The sequence below is a fragment of the Chrysochloris asiatica genome, unplaced genomic scaffold, assembly GCF_000296735.1.
Source record: "Chrysochloris asiatica unplaced genomic scaffold, ChrAsi1.0 scaffold00117, whole genome shotgun sequence".
NCBI lineage: Eukaryota > Metazoa > Chordata > Mammalia > Afrosoricida > Chrysochloridae > Chrysochloris > Chrysochloris asiatica.
The window spans coordinates 5,869,709-5,892,231 of NW_006408635.1; the positions used below are offsets into that span (position 1 = coordinate 5,869,709).

Below are 22,523 nucleotides of genomic sequence, written 5' to 3' on the forward strand. Positions count from 1 at the left end.
GGCTACCCAAAGTGGGGGTGGTGGGGGGCTACAAAGGCAAGAAGTGACTGGCTTACAAGCTTTTAAGACGGAACCTAGATCCAGATGGCGTGGAGGAATGTATAAGCTCCACTGAGTAGTATCCTATCTGTCTGGGCGGGGCTGATGAAAGGAAATGAGGATGGGTCTCTTGTGATACAATAGTGAATAATTGTTATCAGGACTGATTGTGAGGGTTGGAAATGTAAAGGTAGATGTTTTATAGCAAGAATGGGAGTGATTGCCTTTGCAGTCTAGGAGTGGAGATCCCTGGGACCATCAAGGGAGAAGAGCAGAGATCAGGACCCTACCCAGAGAAGCAGTGACACCAGAGATGGAGGCAGAGATGATAATGAGGAGAGATGGAGCAGCTGGGGACTTTAGACCCACCCAGAGAGGGAGAGGGGCTGTGTGCTGAAGACCAGGGGGGCTGGAGGGGGAGGCAGCCTTGCCCTTTGTTTGGTTGATGATGCATGGAGGAGGATTATCACCATGGCGAGGAAACGATACACGATACGATGAATGTTAACCTAATGTTCTCCCATGTAAAACTATCACAGAATTCACAATAAAACTTGGAAAAAAAAATAAAAAATCATTATTAATACAATGCAGTCCTGGTGTGCGGTGCTGTAGAGGCTAAACACTGGACTGCTAACTTCAAGGTTGTCTGCTGAAACTCACCAGCTACTCCCTGGAAACCCTTTACAGGGTATCCATGAGTGGGATCCAAATTGATGGCACTTAACGACAACAACAGTAATTAATACAGTGCAAACGAGCAACAAACCCCTAAAGCTGGTCAGTGTTAATTATCTTTTCGTTATGTTTCGGTTACATTTTCCGTAGCTTTTTTCTTTTTTCCTTACTTTTTTTAGGTTTCAGTCAATAAGCATTTCATGGAGAAATGAGACAACATTTCAGTGATACCCTTAGCCACTGGAGGAATGAGTTAGCAAGACAGGCTGGTGGCAGGCTCTTCCTGGGCCCTCCCTTCATTCTCTCTGGCCAAACACAAATGGGAACCTGTTTATACAGCATGTGGACTTCATCAGTTCCTTGTCAGCAGGGGCTGTGAAGCTACTGGGGCTCTTCACGCAGGTCTGCTAATTAAAGTCCACAAGGTGTCCTGAACAGATAGCTTCTGGAGTTACCTAGCCAACCTGAGTTTGTATTGCTTATGTAATTGGAACACTGTCTGTATTTGGAATTTTTTTTTAGTCCTGCTTTCCTTGATTTAGTTATTTTAGAAAATATTACGATGTCAGAAGAGGTTATGTTGTTGCAAATCTGATTTTTTAAAATTTGCATGAAATTATTACTTTCTCAGGCCTGGTGAATCCCACTGCTGGTTTTACCTCTGTTAATGTTTACCCCTGAACCTTTTGGAATCCCTGAGAATTTGGTGACAGGTAACTCTTCCAGAAAAGTATATGCAATATTCACCAAGTTGCACTGTAATTCCAGGGAAGTTTGCCAAGCCCTGCCACTCTCCATTAAGAACTCAGGCCCTACATATACGTTCTAGTCCCAGCTGTGTAAGAAGCGTAGATGACTTCTAAGTTTTTCTGGTGCTGCTATGACAGAAATACCACCAGTGTGTGGCTTAAACCAGTAGAAATGTGCTTTCTCACAGTTTAGGGAGGTTGGAAGTCTGAATTCAGCACATCAGCTCAGGGACAAGGTCCTTGTCTCCTTTCAGCATCTGTGGGCCAGCCCCACTTGGACTTCCCAGTGTGTCCTGCCATCAATCTTTCTCTGTGTGTGGGAGCTTCACTGTGGTGCTGTAGGATAAGCTCTTGACTACAGGGTTGATTTGAAATGCACTTGGCAGTTCAAACTCAACCAGCCACTCCTTGGAAACCCTCTAAGGGTCTCTGTGAGTGGGAACTGAAACAGTGACAATGACGACAACAGGAACTTCACAGTACAGGGACCCCAGGTCTAAAGGACGCACCCCACTCCTGGCTCCTCTCTCTTGATGACAGTAAGTCCCCCTTCTCTGCTCACTTTTCTGTCCCTTTACCTCTTGGAGGATGAAAGGTGGTGTGGGCCACATGTCTGAGAAACTCCCTCACATGGCATCAGGGTCCTGATGGGATCAAGCGTGCTGTATCCTTGGTGGTGTGGTGGGTTATGCGTTGGGCTGCTAACCACAAGGACTGCAGTTCCAATTTACTAGCCAATCCACAGGAGAAAGAAGCTCTCTGTTCCTGTAAACACGTACAGCCTCGGAAACTCTCCATAGGATCACCACCAAAACTACTGAGCATTATGGCCCAGGCAAGCTGGAGATCAGTCCATGTCTCCTGCATCATTAGCCTGCCTTGTGTCTTCCAATTCTCTAGCATGTCTCCCTGGAATGACTAGCTTCATGGTCCGGGGAGGAGAAGGGACTGGGTTTGGTGGTAGGAGTCAGTTCTCGGAGCATTGTGAGCTGCCAGTTAAAGTGCTGCTGCTATAATCCAGCTGAGAAACAGGACCATCATGAGCCTTAGCAGGAGAATTCAGGGCTCGGTTAGACTCATGTCTACCTGTTTTACCACCATAAAGCACCTTGTTAATGATGCAGCAAAATTATACATTGTATGATGAGGCTTCAAAAAGTTCATAGAAAAATGCCATTATCTTTTCATTTCATTTTCCATAAGTCTTTTGAAGCCCCCTTGTAGTTACTGTTAAGTGTGCCATTGAGTTGATTCCAACCCATAGCAACCCTGTATAGGGTTTCAAGGAACAGTTGGTGAGCTTGAACCGCCATCCTTGCAGTTCAATTGACTTTGTAGTCTGGCGCATCAGCCCACAGTGCCACACCAGGACATACTAGGTTGTTGTTACTGTTCAGTGTCACCAAATCAGTTCCAATTCATAGCGCCCCTGTACAGGGTTTCCAAGGAGTGCCTATTGGGTTTCAGCTGCTGACCTTGTGGTTCACATTCCAGTGCTGATCCTATAGTACCACAACAGGATTCCTAGTTAACTGGTTCGTGGCTTAATATCATAGGTCCCACGTTGTACTAATTTCTTAATGTCATACCTTAATGAACATATTCCACTCTCTTTAGCCAACAGTTCTCAAACTTTACAAGCAAATTTGGAGAGTATGTTAAAATTCATACCCTGGGCTCCTAGCCCCCAGGTAGAGATGCATCAACTCTGGGGTTGTTGTTGTTAAATGCCCACAAGGTTTAGGGTTTCTGAGGAGTGGCTGGTAGGTTTGAACTACTGACATGTGGTTGGTAGTCCAGTGCTTATCCTAGGATTTTTCACCTCTGGGATTGCTGTTGTTGTTAAGTGCCAGCAAGTCAATTTTGACTCATAGTGGCTATGGATATCTAGTATAGGGTTTCAGAGTAGCAGCTGGAGGGTTTGAACAGCCGCCCGTGTGGTTAGCAATCCCTTGCTTATCCTACTGCATTATACCAGTAGGTTCCAGACATTACTCCTTGTCCAGTGGGGGCTTACCGTTCTGGAGTGAGGGGCTGTTGTCACAGCCCAGCTCCACCACTTGCTGGTTATGCAACCTCTGTGCCTCAGCTTCTTCATGTGTAAAATCGTTTTTATTTCATGAGGATGTTTATGTGCTGTTCAAAAATTTTATTAAATGAATAAAGCACTTAACGATAAGTAAGGTGAAGACTCTATAATTGTTAGCTGCTGCCCTCGTTATGACCTCCCGTCTTGATCTTCATCATCATCATTACAGAACTGAGTCCTGTAGTTCAATTACAGTTTAGATTCTCATTCTTAGTGTGTTTTTAGTTAGAATAAGTAACAATGGCTAGCATTTATTAAGCACTTGAGTTGGGCTAGCATAATGCTAATTACTGAAAGGTACTATCTCACTTAATCATAAATACAATGTTTAGGAGGCAGATCTCTGTCTTGGGTTTATAGAAAAGGGAAAATAATTATTTCTATAATCAAGGGAAGTGAGATTCTTTTATGTTGTATAATCAGTTTGTGGTTTAAAATTTTTTTTTTTATTACCTATACCACTTTTTCCCTTGCAAAACAAAGATAGCTGAACATATATATATGGTGGTTCGTTCAGCTTGGTGACTTCATTCAAATCTATTTAAAAATCTTAATTACTTTAGTCCATAGCTTTTAACTTTATCTTCCTAATCTCTCGTCCATATTTTAAGAGATATATTTTAAGCAGCCAAGTGGCTTCCCTGCTCGCTGTGTGCATGTGTGTCGGGGGGGCGCCCACTGTTAGTTTAGGGGGAACTCACTGTCAGGTAGAAGGAAAACAAGATGAAAAGCTTTCTGGAGTCTTCAGAGCCAAAGGAGCTGCCTCCTGGAGTAGTTCTGAACTGGCTGAGAGGAGAGCAGGCACTGTTCTTGGGGTGTTCGTCTCTGTACTCTAGAACCCCCTCAGGGCCATTGCTCCTGTGGACCTGGCTGCTGCCAAGTGGTGTGAGGGTGAGGAGGCGTTTTGTTGTTGAAACCTGCCCATGTTACTGAAATGCAGCAGTAAGGAAATACTATAGATTAGCTCTTATAAGCCAGTCCTTTTTCTAGAATGGTTTCAAAATCTCTGTAAATAATTAACACTTTGTATTGGTAGGAAACAAGCAATGTTTCGAGTCTAGCCTCATCAGTATATACAGAGCGCTGCTTGTGGCACTGTAGGATAAGCACTGGACGGTCAGCAGTTCAAACCCATGATCCACTCCTTGAAAGCCCTATACAAGGCTTCTATATGAGTCGGAACTGACTCAATAGCACTTAACAACAGAGGTTATAATGACCTTAATTCTTAGAGTCAGCCTGTGGGGTTTGAGGTTGGTTCTGTGATGTTTAAGATTAAAGATTTGGGAACAGGGCTAAAGGAAGGTGCAAGGGAAGAGTAGCTGTGGTCTTGGGAGAATTGAAGTCATTTATCATTGTCCTAAATAGATCGTGGACAGCATTGCCTTCCTTACCTAGTGCTACTCTAACAAAAACACTGCAGGTGCTGACTTCAAAGAACAGAGCTTTATTGCTTCATGGTTTGGAGGCTAGAAGTCCATAGCACAAATTAAGGCACCCCTCCTTGTTGGTAGCCCTAGCTGTCCCTGAGTTCTTGGCTGCTTGTAGATCTTTAACTTTTCCCATGACTCCTGCCTTCCCTGCATCTGTGTCTCCATGTCTGTCTGCTGTCTCCTTTCAGTAAGACACCACTCTGAAGCCATGAGCTTTAGTGTCCGCCCTGGTCCATGTGACCTCATTAACCTCCCAGAAGAAAACCTGATTCTCAAGCAGGTACTCAACATATATATATATACATATGCATGTATATAGATGTATCGATATATGTTGTTCTTAAGTGCTGTCGCATCGGTTCTGACCTATAGCAACCCTGTACAGGGTTTCCAAGAAACAGCCTGGTGAGCTGAACCACCAACTTTGTGGTTAAAACCGACCTTGTGGTCCAGTACTTTATCTTGCAGCTCCACACCAGGACAGATAGACGGGGGTGAGGGGGGCACACGAACAAACACACACATATGTACACCAGCATAGGGGTGCAGGGAGGCATAGGCTAAGTTCTGGTGTAGCACTATAGGATAAACACTAGGCTGCTAACTACAAGATCCATCTGTTCAAACCTACCAGCTGCTCCTTGGGAACCCTATTCAGGGTCGTATGTGTCAGAATCAACTCAAAGACACTTAACAACCAGTGAGTAATTTCTTTTAGCAAGAACACCTTTTCTTTCTTTCTTTCTTTTAATGCTTTATTGTGAATTATGTGATAGTTTACATGGGAGGACATCGGCTTCACATTGATCTCATTGTATATTGTTTCCTTGACATGATTATAATCCCTTCCATGCATCATCCATCAACCAGAAGGTATACCCCGCAAGCCTACCCCCCAGTCATCCGCATACCACCCCTCTCTCTCTCTGGGTCCAAAGTCCCCAGCCGCTCCATCTCTCCACGTCATCGTCTCTGCCTCCATCCCTGGCATCACTGCTTCTCTGGGTAGGGTTTTGTTCTCCGCTCTTCTCCTTTGATGGTCCCAGGGACCTCAAAGACTGCAAGGTTAATCACTCCCTTCCCTTTGCCCCAAAACCATCTACCTTTACATTTCCAGTCCTTACATTCAGTCCTGATAATAATTATTCGATGTTGTATTGCAAAAGACCTTTCATCATCTCCTTTCATCAGCCCTGACTAGGCAGAATGGATACTACTCAGTGGAGATTTTAACCTTGCTCCATGCCCTCTGCATCTAGGTTCCCTCTTGAAAGCTTATAAGCCAGTAACTTCTTGCCTCTGTAGCCCCTTCCATTCTTGGGAGCCAATGTCCAAGTTGCCCATCCCTGTCCTCTCTGTGTGGAGAGGGGGTGGGAATGATCCCTGCTGTGAAGATTTGTTTCCTCATTTGAGCTACTGCACCCATAGGTGTATGTCAAGTTCATCAAATTGTATCAGATTATTCTTTTTTCCCCTCTTCTTTCTTTTTCTGTTTGAGCTGATCATCCAGCCATTGAAGCCAGGTCACGTGGGTATTATCTGCAAGTGTGGGTGTTCTTATGCATAGGCCCTCTCGGTTTATCAGCTGGATGCTTCACTCTCCACTCTAGTCCTCTGTGGCTATGTCGCTGACTCTGGGTCCAAGAGTCCCCTGGACTTGGCACACTGCTGGCCAACCAGGTTTCCACCCGGGTTCACAGGAGCCTGTTGAATGTTGTAGGACTTAGCTCGCAGCTTCATTGCTGTTTTTCCCTCACTTCCCCTTATTGGTGATGAATGTGGTCACCAATCAGAGCATGCATTCCCGTTGAGCTTTAGTCTTAGAAGAGAGTTTGCCTTGAGGGGGACTCGACCACTTGTCTTGATGTCTCCTGGGCAAGCCACTTGTTTGTTCTTGTAGTAATCAGTCGGCCTGCCTATACTGTTTTGTATTTTTCCTGTCAGTCTTTCTTTCAGGAAGTATCTTTTGTTCTTCTGGTTACTCCAGGCTGGTCTGCTTGTCCTTTCAAGTGCACATTTCCCCTCAGAAGATTCTGGATGCTGTTCAGGATTCCACCTATGGTCTTGTGTAATGCAGAGGCTCCACAGGAAGCCTCCTTCGCTGGGCATGTTGTATCCCCATTTTAGGTATTCCAATCAGAAGAAAACCTTTCCTTGACAAGAGTCGTCTCCTACAATATTTGTCCTTTTGTGACTAATTTTGCTCAGCGTAAATAAAGTCCTTTAATGAGTCTGTGTCTCACAGATTTGGCATTGTTATTCAACATTGCCTAGTACAAGTAATATTGTACTAGGCAACACAGTGGCAATTACAATTGTACTGATCGGCACAGACCTTACTACCAATGTCCTATTCACTGAGCACCATGGGCCTGTGATGCACCAGCGTGAGGGTGGGGGGGTGGGGGGTGGGCGTGTGGTGTTCTTCACCTTCACAAACCAAGTCATTCAGAGGCCTTCTGGAGTAGAACAGTGAGCTCAGGAAAATTTGTCATACCGCTAATCAAGGGTGAAGGCGGCATTTGAGGCAGGGCTTGTCTGCTGGAAAAGTTAGTTCATGGTCGTCAGAGGGTTCTGTAGACAGAAAAGGCATCTTGAAATCTGTGAAACATGGAAGTGAGAATTTGGACAGAGATGAAGATGACGTGTTTCAAACTTGGGCAAAGAGGACAACTCGAGCTGGGATCAAGACAGTGTGATTGAGAGATGAGTTTGGAAAAGGACCCATGAGGCAGCAGTGAGTGGAGGTCTTAATTGCCGAGGAACTCTGGGGTCTGCACCTCATCCTCAGCACCACATTTGGATTTCTCAAGTTGTCTCTCATACCATTCATTCCATTTTCATGTTAATTGAAAATTTCAAACTTGATCAAAAGGAGACAGAAACCCATTCTATGTTGCTCATTTTTCAACAATGACGTGGCCAGACTAGTTTCCTCTGTACCCCCACTTCCTGTACTTCCTCACTCCCTCACCCCTAGTAGTACTTTGACTAAAATCCCAGACATTGTATCACTTCATCTTTAAATATTCCAGTATGTATCTCTGAAAGACCAAGGGCTTTTAAAAAGAAACATAAACAAAATTCAGTTATAGTTACATGTAATATTTTTCATATTATCATATCATATATCCAGCCTTTAAATTTCCAATCATCTCAGAATGGATTGCATGTTTTTGTTTGATTTATATTGTAAGATGGTTTGAATCAGGATTCAGATAAAGTCTACACATTACAGTTGTTTAATCCTTTGAGGGAGGTGGCTCCCTACGATAAACGGTGAACAGCAACCACCAGGTCCACAGTTCGAGTCCACCAGTCACTCCATGGGAGAAAGATGAGGCTTTCTTCTCCCACTAAGATTTAATGCCTCAGAAACCCTATACAGGGTCCCTATGAGTCAGAACCAACTTGAAGGCACTTAACAACAACAATTATCTCTTGCAGTCTTTAAGATGGTCTTCTATCTCCTCTACCTCTCTTCCTTTGCAATTTATTTATTGAAGAAACCAGGTCTTTCTTTTCATTGGTGATTTCCACAATCTGGGATTTACTGATTTCTTCAAAAAGAGGCTGGCTGCTCCCGGAAAGATGTATATTATAGCTTTTGAAACTCTAAGAGACGCTGTTGAAACAGTGTTTATGTTTGGTCACTATGTTTTAATCCAGGTAGTATTAAAACTACTTACAATAGAGCTTCGTTCTGATGATTCTGTCATAAGTCAGATAATTCTTTAAAAAGAAAAAGAAAAAATAAATCATTATGATTGTCTTTTTATTATCAGGATCCATATAAAGCCAGTCTTTGAACATCTAAAATGATGACATCAGCAGATTACATGCTGCAACATTGTGTATAGTGCATATTACAGAAGGTCTTAAGTGCAGTTCATCGTAACTCAGATGTGTCGTTCATAAGTCAGTGACCACTTGTATGTTCCTAGAGCCTTTTTACTTCCTGTAAAGTGGTCATTTGATCTGCAGGTTTGTCAGATTACCAGTTTTTGTTTTGTTTTGTAATTTTGCTTTTTGGCCAGACTTTTCCCTACTGGGGTATGCTTTATCATGAGTACAGACTGCTAGTACAGCCTCCCCTCTCGGTGTTGAAACCACAGATTCTTTCTGTTGGCTCTTGTTGGTGTTCGCGTCATTGAATTGGTTCCAAACCATAGCGGGCCTGTAGAGGGGTTCTGAAGAGCGGCTTGTGGATTTGAACCACCAGCCTTGCAGTTCAGACTGACCTTGTGGTCCAGCGCATTATCCTGCAGTGTTCATGGCACACCTCCCTCTTCATTGCTAGTAGATTTTTTTACTATGTTCTTCAGTAGTAATTTTTTTTTTTTGCCTTAAGACTTCCAGTAACAAACAGTAAAATATATCTTGTAGCACATTGCTACTAGGCAGTGGAGCTGTTAACATGATAAATTTTCTTGGCCGTGAGCCCAAGTTTTGTTCAGTGTTATGTATTTGTCCTCATACATCTATTTTTGTGTTGCTGTGTCTAGTTCTAAGTGTAAGCTCTTAGGTGGCATTGTCAGCCATTGGCCGCCTTTATTGAGAACCTGTTGTGTGCCAAGGATCTGCAAGTAAACAGGGCAAGGTCTCTCCCTTAGAGCAACTGCGAGTCCAGTTTGGGAGATACACAAACCAAGAGTTAAAATAGAGCATCCTGAATTCTTCAAGAGGAGTGTATATAAAGGCTGCCGTTAGAAGAGTCAGCAGCATCTTGGCTTGATGGAATTGTGGAGTTCATGTCTAGCAAGCTGGAACCCAGAGCCCTCTCCCTATTGTACAGATTCAGAAGAAGGAAGGGACCCATTCCTGACAGGGACACTGGGAGGCAGTGCTTGGGTGGCCTAGGTGGAACACAGGAATGGAGCGATGCTGAGTCCCAGGGTTCAGAGTGAGTGCTGGGACAGGCCAGAGAGAGGCGAGGCTGGTAGCCAGGGAGGGTTGTAAGAGCGCTTAGACTGCGGACTTCATTCTCTAGACTCTCAGAGCACTTGACCACTGTGTTTTTGGAAGTCTGTACCTCATTGACGGTGGTGGAAAGTGGTACAAATGAAGACGCTAGCAGTAAGGTAAAGGGGAAGCGCTGGCAATGACAGTAAGTGGATTTGGTGAGGGGTCAGTTCTGACAGAGTGTGGAAGAAAAATGTGTCTTGTCCAGTGGCTGTGAGAAGTGTCCTGAGGTTTGTGAGGTGACAACTTGAGAAGCAAGTGTAAGGGGCAGCGGGAGTCTTATTTCCTGACACTATGAGGGAGGGGTCCCTAGGACCTATAGGCAGAGATGTTATAATGTAGAACACAAGGCCGTGAAGTACATCTGGAAGTCAGCACCGTGTGGTGTGCACGTGTCTGTGATGTGTGCTATGAGCGTGTGATATGTGTGTGTATGTGTGTGTACATGTCTGTAGTGTCTGGGTATGAGGGGTGTGGAGTATGTGGTGTCTGTGATGTGTGTGCATGTCTATGGTGTGTGGTTGTGAGGCATGTGTGTGTAGGAGGGTAAAGGTCTGAGGGACCGTAGCTCTGTAGGGAAGGTAGGCAGAGAGGAGCCAGTGGAGGAATCTTCCCAGGACATAACCCAAGCTGGCTTGGCATCAGCCTGTGGACTTGCAATATCTACCACTACTTAGTGACAAGGAGTACTAGGGAGAGACTTGCCTTGTATTCTGATTTCTAGAATGGACTGTGTTGTAATTTTTCTTATTTATCCTGGTGTGGCACTGTGGGCTAATGCGTCAGACTGCAAAGTCATTTGAACTGCAAGGTCGGTGGGCAAGCTCACCAGCTGCTCCTTGGAAACCCTACACAGGGTCACTATGGGTCAGAATCAACTCGATGGCGGCACTTAACAAACAAAAAAACAACAATAAAATTATCCATGATAATAGAATTGGGTGTTTTGGAAGCATCGACATTTAAAATACTTAAGATGGATACTTTTTAAAAAGGGAATTGGAGGAGACCACATGAAAGAGTAAGCATTAGACTGCTAACCGCAAGGTTGGTGGTTCCAGCCCACCAGCTGCTTCTCGGAAGCCCTCTACAGGATAGCTGTGGGTCAGCACCGACTTGATGGCATTTCACAACAACAGCAGCAGCATAGGGAAGTCTAGAGCACAAAGGTCACGATTGCATTAACTTGAAGCTCCTAGTTTTCTCTAAGCGCAGTCACGTAAGAAATGGAGATGTGTCCCGAGTGCAGTGACAGTGCTTGAACACCAGTTCTGCAGCCTCCTGGTAATAGTAGGAACTATTTCTCAGGGCTGTGGTCAGGGTAACGGCACACACTGTGTGCCTCTTCCCACCAGGACTTCCCCGAGATGCCGAGTGAGTGATGACCATGCCATTTTCTAGTGGACATTCGGTGGATAAATAGGTACTGCTTTCCTTTGGGGATGGATGGTTTCCATTGATTTCGTTACAAACATGAATAGAGAGTCAAGTCAGCACATAGGTCACTTGTCCAGCTTGGCTTCTCTGTGGGGACGAACCCCGCCTTCTTCCCTCCCACTACCATGCCTCATGTGCCAAGACCATCTTCACGTTCCCATCCTTAGTTAGAAATGGTGACAACCAGTGGCGATCCCTATAGGGTTCTCAGTGATGACTTTTTCAATGGCGTATATGGCAGGATTTATCAAATGCCTCAAATCCTCATTGCCTGCCTTCGGCACATTGCAGTAATCATGCTCAGGCAGCCTCACTGTCTCCCTGGCATTTCTTACTTTACACGGGTGTTGGAAACAGCTTCGTAAATAGCATGGGGATCATCACAAGTTCTGGATCTAGCAGCCACGTGGTCCCTGTAACTCAGATGTGAGCTCTCTGGTAGGGGGATTCTGTTTTAAGAAGACATCATGTTTTGGTCGCTTCTGGACTGCTGCCTCTCACCAAGCCCCTCCTTGGGCCCACCGCCTTTTACTCTGTCAGGCACGGTGGTGTTCTTCCTCGTCTGTGCTTCCGTCTTCCTTCAATTTATATTCCATGTGCTTTTGCATTATTTATTTATTTGTATTCTTGTTGCTGTCTATCCAGTCCTCCCTCACTCTAGATTTTCTGCTTTTTCGTGTGGTCAGTGGTACTGTGGTGTTAGCTAGCATACACATCTTTTCGTGAAGCTTGTTCTGTTACAAATGTCTGGCTGAGAGTGTATGTAAATCGATACTGCCTTACTCAGAACACTTTGTTTTCTGTCATAACAGTGGAGTCCTGGTGTGGCACTGTGGGTTAATGCGCCACATTGCAAAGCCGTTTGAACTGCAAGGTAGGCAGTTCAAGCTCACCAGCTGCTCTTAGAAACCCTATACAGGGTCACTATGGGTCGGAATCGACTCGACAACACTTAACAACAACAGTCACAACAGTGGTTACAAATTGGGCTGCTAATCTCAAGGTTGGCAGTTCGAAACTACCAGCTGTTCCGCGGGAGAAAGATGAGGCTTTCTGCTTCGTAAAGATTTTCAGCCTCGGAAACCCTGTGCAGGGTCACTGTGAGTTGGAACCGACTCCACGGCACTTAACAACAATCACAAGTTTACATGTACCGGGCTTTGGTGACCGAAATTCCACTTGTGGTGCTTGATGCTACAGAAATATTTCACATCCACATAGGTGGTCAGGGATGGTAACTATAATGCTGTATCCGTAGCAGGAGATTAGGAACAATCTCAGTCTAGCAGGAGGGAACTGGGTAAAAAGTGAACGCACAGCCAAGTAATGAACTTCGTAGCCACACCAAGAAGACTCAGGTAGGTACTTAAGTGCAGACACAGGATGGACTCTAAGGTATAATAGTGGTAAGAGACAAACCAAACCAAACATAGAAACAATTTACCGAAACTGTTTTCCAGGTAAGTTTAAAAGATAAAGAACTTACACACTGTTAGCAGTAGTAACCTTGTGAAGGGACCCAGGGAGGGAGACCATCTCAGCTTTTTCTTTGTTTATCTCTTTTCATCTTTGAATTTATACCATGGGAATGTTTTCACTTTGTAGCATGTTTTCAGAAGTCCTTAATGTTTTAATTATCTGCTGCCATTATTTAACTCATGTTGTAATAAAGGCAAACAAGCATTTGTACTCTTGGTCTTTTTACTAAGATCCTTCTGATCGTTGTGATCTTAGCCGTTCTGAAAATGTAAATGGGACACTGGTACTGTCTTCTTGGTCATATTTCACACTGTGGCATGTGGCAGTGCCCAGCAAAGGGAGTAGTAGTTAGGAGCCATTCTGTGAGCATCTGCTGTATTTGTTTAAGGAATATCTCAGTGCAAACTTTTCAAACGAACATCTCCAGGCACTGCCCCACTTGTGTTACTTCGTGACTCTCTCACCTTTGACTCATAACATCAAGCAAGGTTGTGGCACAACATTTGTGGGTGAGATGAAGAGAAATAATACTGATAAAGATGAGGCCTTCTGACAGGGCAAACCACATTCTCTTGTCAGGGTACAACATTTGTGGGTGAGATGAAGAGAAATAGTACTGATAAAGAATTCTGAAAGGGTAAACCACATTCTCTCCGGCTTGTTTCTTTTAAAAGAACACAATTTTATGTAAGTGTCTCCAAAAACTACACCTGTTGCTGATGCGTACTCATTTACACAGTAGTGGTAGTGTCCTGTGGAGTCGGTCAGTTCTAGCCTACAGTGACCCTGCACAGGGTTTCTGAGGCTGTAAATCTTTACGGGAGCAGAAAGCCTCATCTTTCTCCCATGGAGCAGCTGGTAGTTTTGAACTGCTGACCTTGAGGTTAGCAGCTGGACTCGTAACCACTACACTACCAGAGCTCCTTGACATCATAGCTGTTTTTGTTAAGTGCCGGCAAGTCGGTTCTGACGTATAGCGACCTTGTATAGGGTTTCCAAGGAGTGACTGATGAGCTTGAACCTCTGACCTTACAGTTCAAACTGACTTTGCAGCCCAACGCCTTGATCCGCAGCACCACCACAGGACTCCTTACATAGTAGTAACTCATGGATTATACTTTCTTTATAACCAGAGGAGGTAGTGCTGTTGTAAAATGTAAAACTGTGCTTCCTGGTCACTATTGCACATGTGGCTCTGACGGTGAAAAGGCTCACGATGGTTATGGGATGTAACTTTATGTCTTTATTGGAGTAGCTCAACACAGACTTTATAGTCCCGCTGCAAGCTGTATAGAGACGATGTTGTAGGTTGGAATTGTGGCATTTTCCATATGGTCTCCCAGTTAAATCCGCCCTGATGTTCCGACTACTTAAAATGAAGCAGAACAAGTTCATGGTCAGAGATTCTCACTAAATTTTGTTTGGCTGTTAAATCCAAATATTGGGATCATTATTGTAATGTAGTTGAAAGCCTCTCGAGGTTTAGGAATAGGATTTGCGATTTGGGCGGAATCTAATTGTTTTGAACTTTGAAAAGGAAGTGAAATGTGAAGTCACAGTAAATTCTTCAATGGCATTCAGTCTGTTAGCCTGGTGTTGGTGTATTCTAGAGGGGACACAGCAAAATTGAAATGTGTATTCACTGTGGTTGTAATGGTCTTCAGTACTTTCAAAACAGAGAAAATAGAAACAAATTTAAAAGGCTAATAAGCCTAGGCCTTGCTAGTCATTGGGCCCTACAGAAACTTTCCCCCCAAAAAGTGTCCTGCCTGCCCCCTTCCCAGGAAGTCTGCACACCCGTGCGTCTGGGGGGCGGCCTGCTCAACTGTTTACCCATTGTGGAGCTGCCCGGCACCTCTGTGGGAGTTTTGTTCCACAGTGAAGGCCTCTGAATGGAGGCCTGGTGCCCTCCTTGCCCTGGAGTCCTTACAGTTAATCTGAGGAAATTCAGGGGCAGGGGGCCTGTGGTCAGATCGCCCAGCCTCAGCTTTTGTGCCCCCTCAGGCTGACTGACTGCTCCACTGGGTGCACCCCATTCAAGGCCCCTTGGCTCCTCCCCTTCTTTTTGTTGCCTAGAAAATCCTGTAAGCCGGGATGCCAGTCTGTCAGCAGAATCTGTACTGGGCACTCAGTGTGGCTCTGAGGTGTTTCCTCTCAGGGTGAGCTCTCATTTAAAGGAAAAAGGGCTTCTGGGCTTGTGGCTTCCCTTCTCCCTCCAGCCCAGGCTCGCTGGGCTGACTCGAGCTAGTTGTGAGGCCCTTGTGCTTGGCAGCACCACCTCCTGGTCCGAAGTTTCCCTGCGTCAGCAGCAGAAGCCTTTGCAGTGTGTTCTGTGTTAGAAAGGGGTGGGGCAGCAGAAGCTTTTTATAGGGTTCCAACTACTCCACATTCGTTTTGCAAGTAAGCTGTTTAGGGACTTACAAGAAGGAGGAGAACTTGCATATAACGTTTGTGTCATCCCCACACTCATTTGAACAAGGGACTAAGGCAAGAAATTGTCTTTTCTAGTGTGTGGTATTTTCTACTCTCTTTTTTATTTTCTTCTCTACAATCAGAAACTGGTCCTTCAACTTTCCATGCCAGTTAGCCTATGTAATATGCGTTCCACATTCTGTGCTGCTGCTTAGGGTAGCATAGCAGAGCATTTGCAGGGAACCAGTGAGCTAGCTGCATTGAGCAGGTAACTTGCCAGGAGACAGAATGCTCAGTGCAGTGTAGCATTGGAATCATGTAATATTATTTTAGCATAATTGTGAAAACACAGAATATTTCCAGGAAAAGTGTTCCACAAGATGTCAGAATACCCTGTTAATGATCAGTGTCCTGCCCCTCAGCATATGTTTGGGGTGTTTGTTCACCACTGGCTTTTATTCTTTATTGTTCTCTGAACATGGTACCATGTGGGCATATGGAGCCCTTGGCACGTATGTATTTTTAATAGAGTCCTGGTGTGGCGCTGTGGGTTAATGCGCTGGACTGCAAGCTCGATTTGAACCACAAGGTCGGCAGTTCAGGCTCACCAGGTGCTCCTTGGAAACCCTATACAGATCCCTGTATACAGACAGTGCTTAAGAAGCATACCAACAGAAAGCCTAGGAAACTGAGCTTCATAACTACTTCTGTTGTTTCGTGGGTTACTGAGAAAGCATATTAAAAGTCAGTTGATGATAAAGTTTTTGTTTTTTGGAGGTAATATTAAAGACCATTCAACCAAAATCAGAATTTGGTAATACAATGAGCTTTGGGTTTCTTCCGTTAAAAAGGAGAGTTTGGCTATGGTCAGACATCACCTTTTATGGACTGGTCATTTTCCTGCTAAACTCACATATGGTATGTACTGGGCATGGTCTTAGGATGCCTCTGTTAATAACAGATACATTTTGTTATTGATAATTCACTGTTTTATCTTTTGTTAATGCTTTTGATGAAACGTTTAGGAAATGATAGCTAAAAGAGTGTGTGTCTACTTAATATGTTAGTTGGTTGTGATAAGGTTGGGTACTGAAGAAGCTTCTCACTCATTGAGGTATTGACTGCGTGCTTCTGTATTTGTGTTTATTCAGGACATGTCTCAGGAAGGCTATGGAACTAGGTCTCAACCTCCTCTGGCCCCCGGGAAACCGAACCACGAAGACTTGAACTTAATACAACAAGAGAGACCATCAAGCTTACCAGTAAGACATTAAGACATTATTGTGTTAACTTGGAAATGGGCATGGAATGTGCTTCTTGTTGTTGTTAAGAGTTATTTTTGTTTGTTGTATTTTAGGTTAAGATTTGGGAGAGAGCTGTCTAGATTTCAGCTATTTGTTATTATTTTAGGGCTTAATTTCTAGGAGTGATACAGTCCTGGCTTAAGTCTATTTCATTTGTACATGTCTCCATTTCAGAGTCCAGACACCTCCTGGAAGGTTTTACCTGGCTGCTTGGTTTTGTGAGCAGGCAGTTACTGCTTGCAGAGAATTGAGATTTCTGTAGCCTGTTGCTTTCTGGTAATGACACAGAACAGAGACATCTGTGTCCGAGTTGAAACATAAAAAAAAATTCCTACTTAGCAAAGGATATAAATGATGAGATTAAGCTGCTGCTGATTGTAGCCTGAATTTCTTTGGGGATATTATCTTTAAATAATGAGAAATCACCTAGTGTTTTTTTTTTGTTTGTTTTAAAAAAACAAACCTAAAAGGAAGTATTTGAATTTAAAATTTGACAAAGCAACTCGGAAAGCATTTCCACCAATAAATAGTGTGTATGGTGTTTGGGGTGTATGTTGGTAAAAGTAGTAGTTTTATTGTAGGGTATCAGGTCAACCCTCAAATAGTTCAGCTGTACTTAATTTGCATTTTTATAGGGAGCCTAATGTAGATGAGATGTTCCTTATAAACTTAAAAAATGAATCTATACAAATAAATACAAATAAATGCTTTTACATGTTTTCTTGTTGAAGTATTCTGATGTGAATTGAAGAATTATTATTTAATCACTACTGCAAACGTTTGTTGGAGATAGGGTATCAGGCTTGGCAAGGTTTTAATTTACATTTCAAACACGGTTGCATTAGGTAAGATTTAAGGTATCAATGTATCAGTTGTAAACATTTGGGAACAAGCTTTTGTAATGAATGTTATATATGGCATTTGGCATGCACGCCATACCTGTATTTAGTAATGTGTAACCTTAAAGGGGCAAGAAGTTAGGACCACTGGACACTGTACATACACTGCCTTTGAATCTGATGGACATAGTTTTGAAACTCCCTTTTTTCTCAGCTTTGTAGGTGAAGAGGGTGGAGTCGTATTGGAGTCACTCTCTAGTCGTGTTGGAGTATTTATTCTTGAGGGACTTGAGTTTTGAAGGGATGAAAACAGTGACGGCTCTGTATTTTATGCTCTGAGTTTGTCAGTACATAACTCACAGCTGAGTATGTTGTAGCAGACTCTTGGGAACTCGTCTGTGGTGTTCATGTCAATTAAGGCCTGGAAGCAGGTGGACAGTGAACGCTACGTTCGGTCACCACTGTTTCTACTATGACCACACTGGAGCGTAGTGTTTTAAGAGAAGCCCAACTGTGTAGATTTTCTCACAGGCAGGCGATGTGTGCTCCCAGATGGAAATGTTGTCTCTGTAGATACAGCTACTCAGTGTAGCTTTCAGTAGACTGGTTTCTGTGCGCCCATTGGGAACTTGTGGAGCACTCACTGGGTGTGTACTTGTGTATGAGGTGGGATGTGCGGTTGGCATGCAGTGCACCCTTCACATAGCCCATGAAGGGAGGAAATGTCGTGGTTCCAGAAAGCTGACTACAATGTTCGGGTCTGGGATGGGCACTAACTAATTATTGGAAAAGGAGGTTAAAGTGTGTGGGGATGTGAACCACTATATTTATTAATAACTTCCATTTTTCCCTGAGTTGTTCTATTTGTGTTTCTATAATAGCTTGTTCCTCCCTTTTTACCTTTTACATTGTCTACTTCCCCAGAGGATTTAAGGTTTCTTGTATTGCTGTTTAAAAAACAAAACAAAAACAAAACCCTGAACTTGCAGATGGATAAGAGGCTGAGGGTCTCAATAGAACTTTAAGCATATTTTAGTATTTTATTACAAAAAGTGATTCTAGGTTTTATGGTGAGTATGTAGAAGTGTTAGTTATTGGATAAATGACAAACCAGAGGCCAGCCACTGTACCTAAAACCCGCTCAATCTGTTACAATGATGAAAATTGGCCTTTTTACCTGAACTTTAGTGTGCCTTTTTTTTTTTTCACCAGGACTTTGTAAGTGTGAGAAACTGCTATTCAACAAATCATTTGTTGTTGTTAGGTGCCTTCGAGTCGGTACCGACTCATAGTGATCCCATGCACAGCAGAACGAAACACTGCCCGATCCTGGGCCAACCTCACGATTGTTGCCACGCTTGAGCCTATTGATGCTGCCACTTGACCAATCCGTCTCGCTAGGGGTCTTCCTATTTTTCCCTGACCCTCCATCTTATCAAACTTGATATGCTTCTCCAGCAGCTAGTCCCTCCTGACAATATGTCTGAAGTATGAGACGACGTTTGGCCATCCTGGCCTCCAAGCAGCATTCTGGCTGCACTTCTTCCAACACACATCTGTTGGTTCTTTTGGCAGCCCATGGCACTTTCAGTATTCTCCTCCAACACCGTAACTCAAAAGCATCAATTCTTCTATGGTCTTGCTTAATCACTGTCCAGCTTTCACATGCATATGAGGTTATTGAAAATACCATGGCTTGGGTCAGGCACACCTTAGTCTTCAAGCTGACATCTTTGTTCTTCAACACTTGAAAAAGGTTTCGTGCAGCAGATTTGCCTAATGCAATACGTCATTTGATTTCTTGAGTGCTGCTTCCGTGAGTGTTGGTAGTTGATCCAAGAAGAATGAAGTCCTTGACAACTTCAGTCTTTTCTCTGTTGATAAGAATGTCATTTATTGGTCCAGTGGTGAGGATTTTTGTTAAGTCTCAATGATTGAAATTCCCTCCACATAACAAGTATCCGGCTTCCTCCCTGTGGTACTGTTTGCATTCTATCTACCCTTCCATCCAGTCTCAACTTTGTCCTTAGATAAATGTTAATGTTGAATGACTGACCATTCCATGGTGAGCATACCTTACTGGTATTGTCACTCCTATGTACCTATCGACTGCTTGGTTGAAATTTGGGCCACTGAATGCTTTTGTTCTTTTCCTTGGCTAAGTTGGTAGCATAGAAATTGGAAAGCTGTGTTTGTTGTCACATCTGAATCTACTGGTAATGTGGTAATGTGCCATGGAGTCGGTTCTGACTCATAGCGACCCTGTACAGAGTTTCCGAGGCTGTAAATCTTTATGGGAGCAGAAAGCCTCATCTTTCTCCTGCAGAACAGCTGGTAGTTTCGAACTGCTGACCCTGAGGTTCACAGCCCGATTTGTAACCACTACGCTACCAGAGCTCCTGAATCTACTACTGGATCCTTAATAGATTAACTTATGCTGTGCTTTTTTTCTCCAAAGAGTCAATGATATAAATTATCTTTTTATTTAAAATTTGACATCATCATATTTGTAATTTCTAGTTTAGCAATTTAAAACTAAATAAATTATAGCTCTTATGACTTGCAGCTTTTGAAACACTGAGATGTCACGTTGTGCTGTATAATTTATAGGCCTTTATCCATGCTACATAGAGTCCTGGCATGTGCTATAGGGTAAGCACTGGACTGCTAACCATGAGGTTGGCAGTTAAAACTCATCAGCTGCTCCTCGGAAACCCTGCACAAGGTCACTGTGAGTCAGAATCTGTAACAACAGCCATTATGTAACAAAGCTGCTCCTCCAGTGGCCATTTATAAGAAATTATTATAATTATTTTATAGCATTTCTTTTGTCTTATTTTGAAACAGATTTTAGAATACTTTTCTGTATGTCTGATTCATAGTTTGAGTTAACAGCCTCTCATTACAAGAAATGACATTTCCAATACCGTCCTGGTGTGGCACTATGGGTTAATGTGTCAGACTGCAAAGTCATTTGAACTGCAAGGTCGGCATTTCAAGCTCACCAGCTAGCTGCTCCTCGGAAACCCTATACAGGGTCGCTATGGATTGGAACTGACTCGATGGCACTTAACAGCAACAACAAATCTGTTATTTGGAATCCTGGTGTTGGTGCCATCGGATAAGCATGAGACCTCAAGGTTGGTTTAAACTGCAGGTGTGCAGTTCGAACGCACCAGCGGCTCCTCAGAAACCCTATACAGGGTCGCTGTGAGTTCGGAACTGACTGGAAGGCACTTAACAACAACAATTTGATCTCAGTCAGTTGTCCTCTCACCTTTGCTGGAACTTGTATTGGTCTGTATTTGCATGTTATTAAATTCTTGGTGATCTTCAGCAGGGAACACAGTTGTGCTTTCTAGCTGACAGGAGTAGATTGTTACATCCTTCTCATAAAGCAAATGACTGATAACTTTACTCTTGTCCTCTGTGGTCTTGAGGCCATTTTTGGTCAATGGGCTCAGACTTAAACTAAATGAGAAGTGAATCTTCCAGAAGAAGGCTCGTGTATTTTTCTCTTCATCAGAGTTCTTCCTTCCTGTGAGATGCATTCACTTGTGTATCATTAATACTGTCACTATTAGCAAATCTTAGCATAGAGCACGAAGAACTCTGTTCCCTTAGAATATTATCAATTACAATTTTAACACATTCTGTAGTGCTCACTGCCTCTACTATTGATATGACATGAACCCAGCATTTAAGCTCAAGACAAACTGAGAGGTCTGAAAAAGTACCGTCCAGCCTCCCTACTGATTCGGACACTCACAGTCTACCCCACACCATTCTCTGCTCAGCTGGGCTTGATAATTCATTGCTGTGGCCACACAGAACTCAGCCACATGCTGACAGTGACCAGGCTTACTAGGGAGTGAGGAGGTTACAAGTCAGGGTCAGAAATGCTCAGGGCATAGTTCTTCCAGCCAGGACAGCCTCTCGTCAGCCAGGCCTCTGCCCTGCTCTAACCAGGTTACAGAGCCCTTTTAGGGCTCCTGACTCTACTGTAAGCCTCACCCTGAAGGCGCTGGGCTCTAGCACAGTGGACCAGCCAGCCTTGTTCCCCAATAAGTACCTGGAGACAGCCAGCCTGCTCCTGCCCTTTGTCACTCAGCTTTCCCTACTCTGTGGGCGGGGACTCACACCACTCTCTCTGGTGCTCTGGTTCCCGGTGCTGCTGCTCCTAGATGTCACAGCTGTCTGTCCTTGGGTTGGGGACCGTCGGTGCACAGGGATCTCAGGGTCCAAAGGGGGCCCCCCGAGTAGTGTGATGGCTCATTTTATACCTATGCTAGCGTTCTGCATTTTCACACTTAACCCTGTTACCAATCACTCACAACTGAATCGTATAACTGAATCTTTCAGCCATACTGCTTTCTCCAGAGGACCCAGACCCATCAGGAAAACCAGTCATTTTGTGGAACTTAAAAAGTCTATGGCTAGAAGGTCCATATGAAAGAATTCATGCAGGCCACTCTTCTAGCCACTGGCCCTTTCATACATCTCAAGTTATGTTGTAAGTTAACCCCTCAAAATAGAGTTTGATCCTTTGTGTTGACTTTTTTAGTGGCATTTACATCTGACCTTGCAGTTCCTAGTCATCCTTGTATCGCAGTTATTTTCATAACTGTCTCGCTGCCCCTATTTGAGTAGGATCTTTTCAGGGTGTTTATTATGTTCTACTCAGTAAGCATTTACCTGCTAGAACTTACGTTAAAAACCTGTTTTTAAATACTTGTTCCTCCCAGTTTTATCGTATTTGTGGGTTCTTTCCCCATTGTTCGGGGCTCCTATTCATGTTATTGACTTTGGAAGAGTCTATGGCTCTATGTACTATGATCGGGAAGGACTGTCTTGGTGGGTGGGATGTTCTTCACATCATTTACCCTTACTGGACAATGGCATTTGAGGTTTACCTCTGCAACCTTAAGCTTCAGGAAAAGAAACAGCGTTTTTTGGATAGACTAAAAATAGTATGAAAAGCATCATTTTTTTGAGTAACACGTACTTTTTAATTATAAAGATAAACAAATTGACAGTAACGGTAATTTAGAATTTCAGTAATTGTAGTATACAGATAGACTGTTGTTAATGAAATATTTATA

The 22,523-nt window shown here is 43.6% G+C and overlaps 1 protein-coding gene across 2 annotated transcripts in view; it reads left to right on the top strand.

Moving 5' to 3' along the window:
- ARID1B (AT rich interactive domain 1B (SWI1-like)) overlaps positions 1 to 22,523 on the top strand; it is a 533,326-nt gene that overhangs the window by 181,838 nt on the left and 328,965 nt on the right. For both annotated transcript variants that reach the window (XM_006868451.1, XM_006868450.1), the window contains one exon: positions 16,430 to 16,540. In XM_006868451.1, coding sequence (XP_006868513.1) covers positions 16,430 to 16,540 — 111 coding nt within the window. The remainder of the gene's footprint in view (positions 1 to 16,429; positions 16,541 to 22,523) is intronic.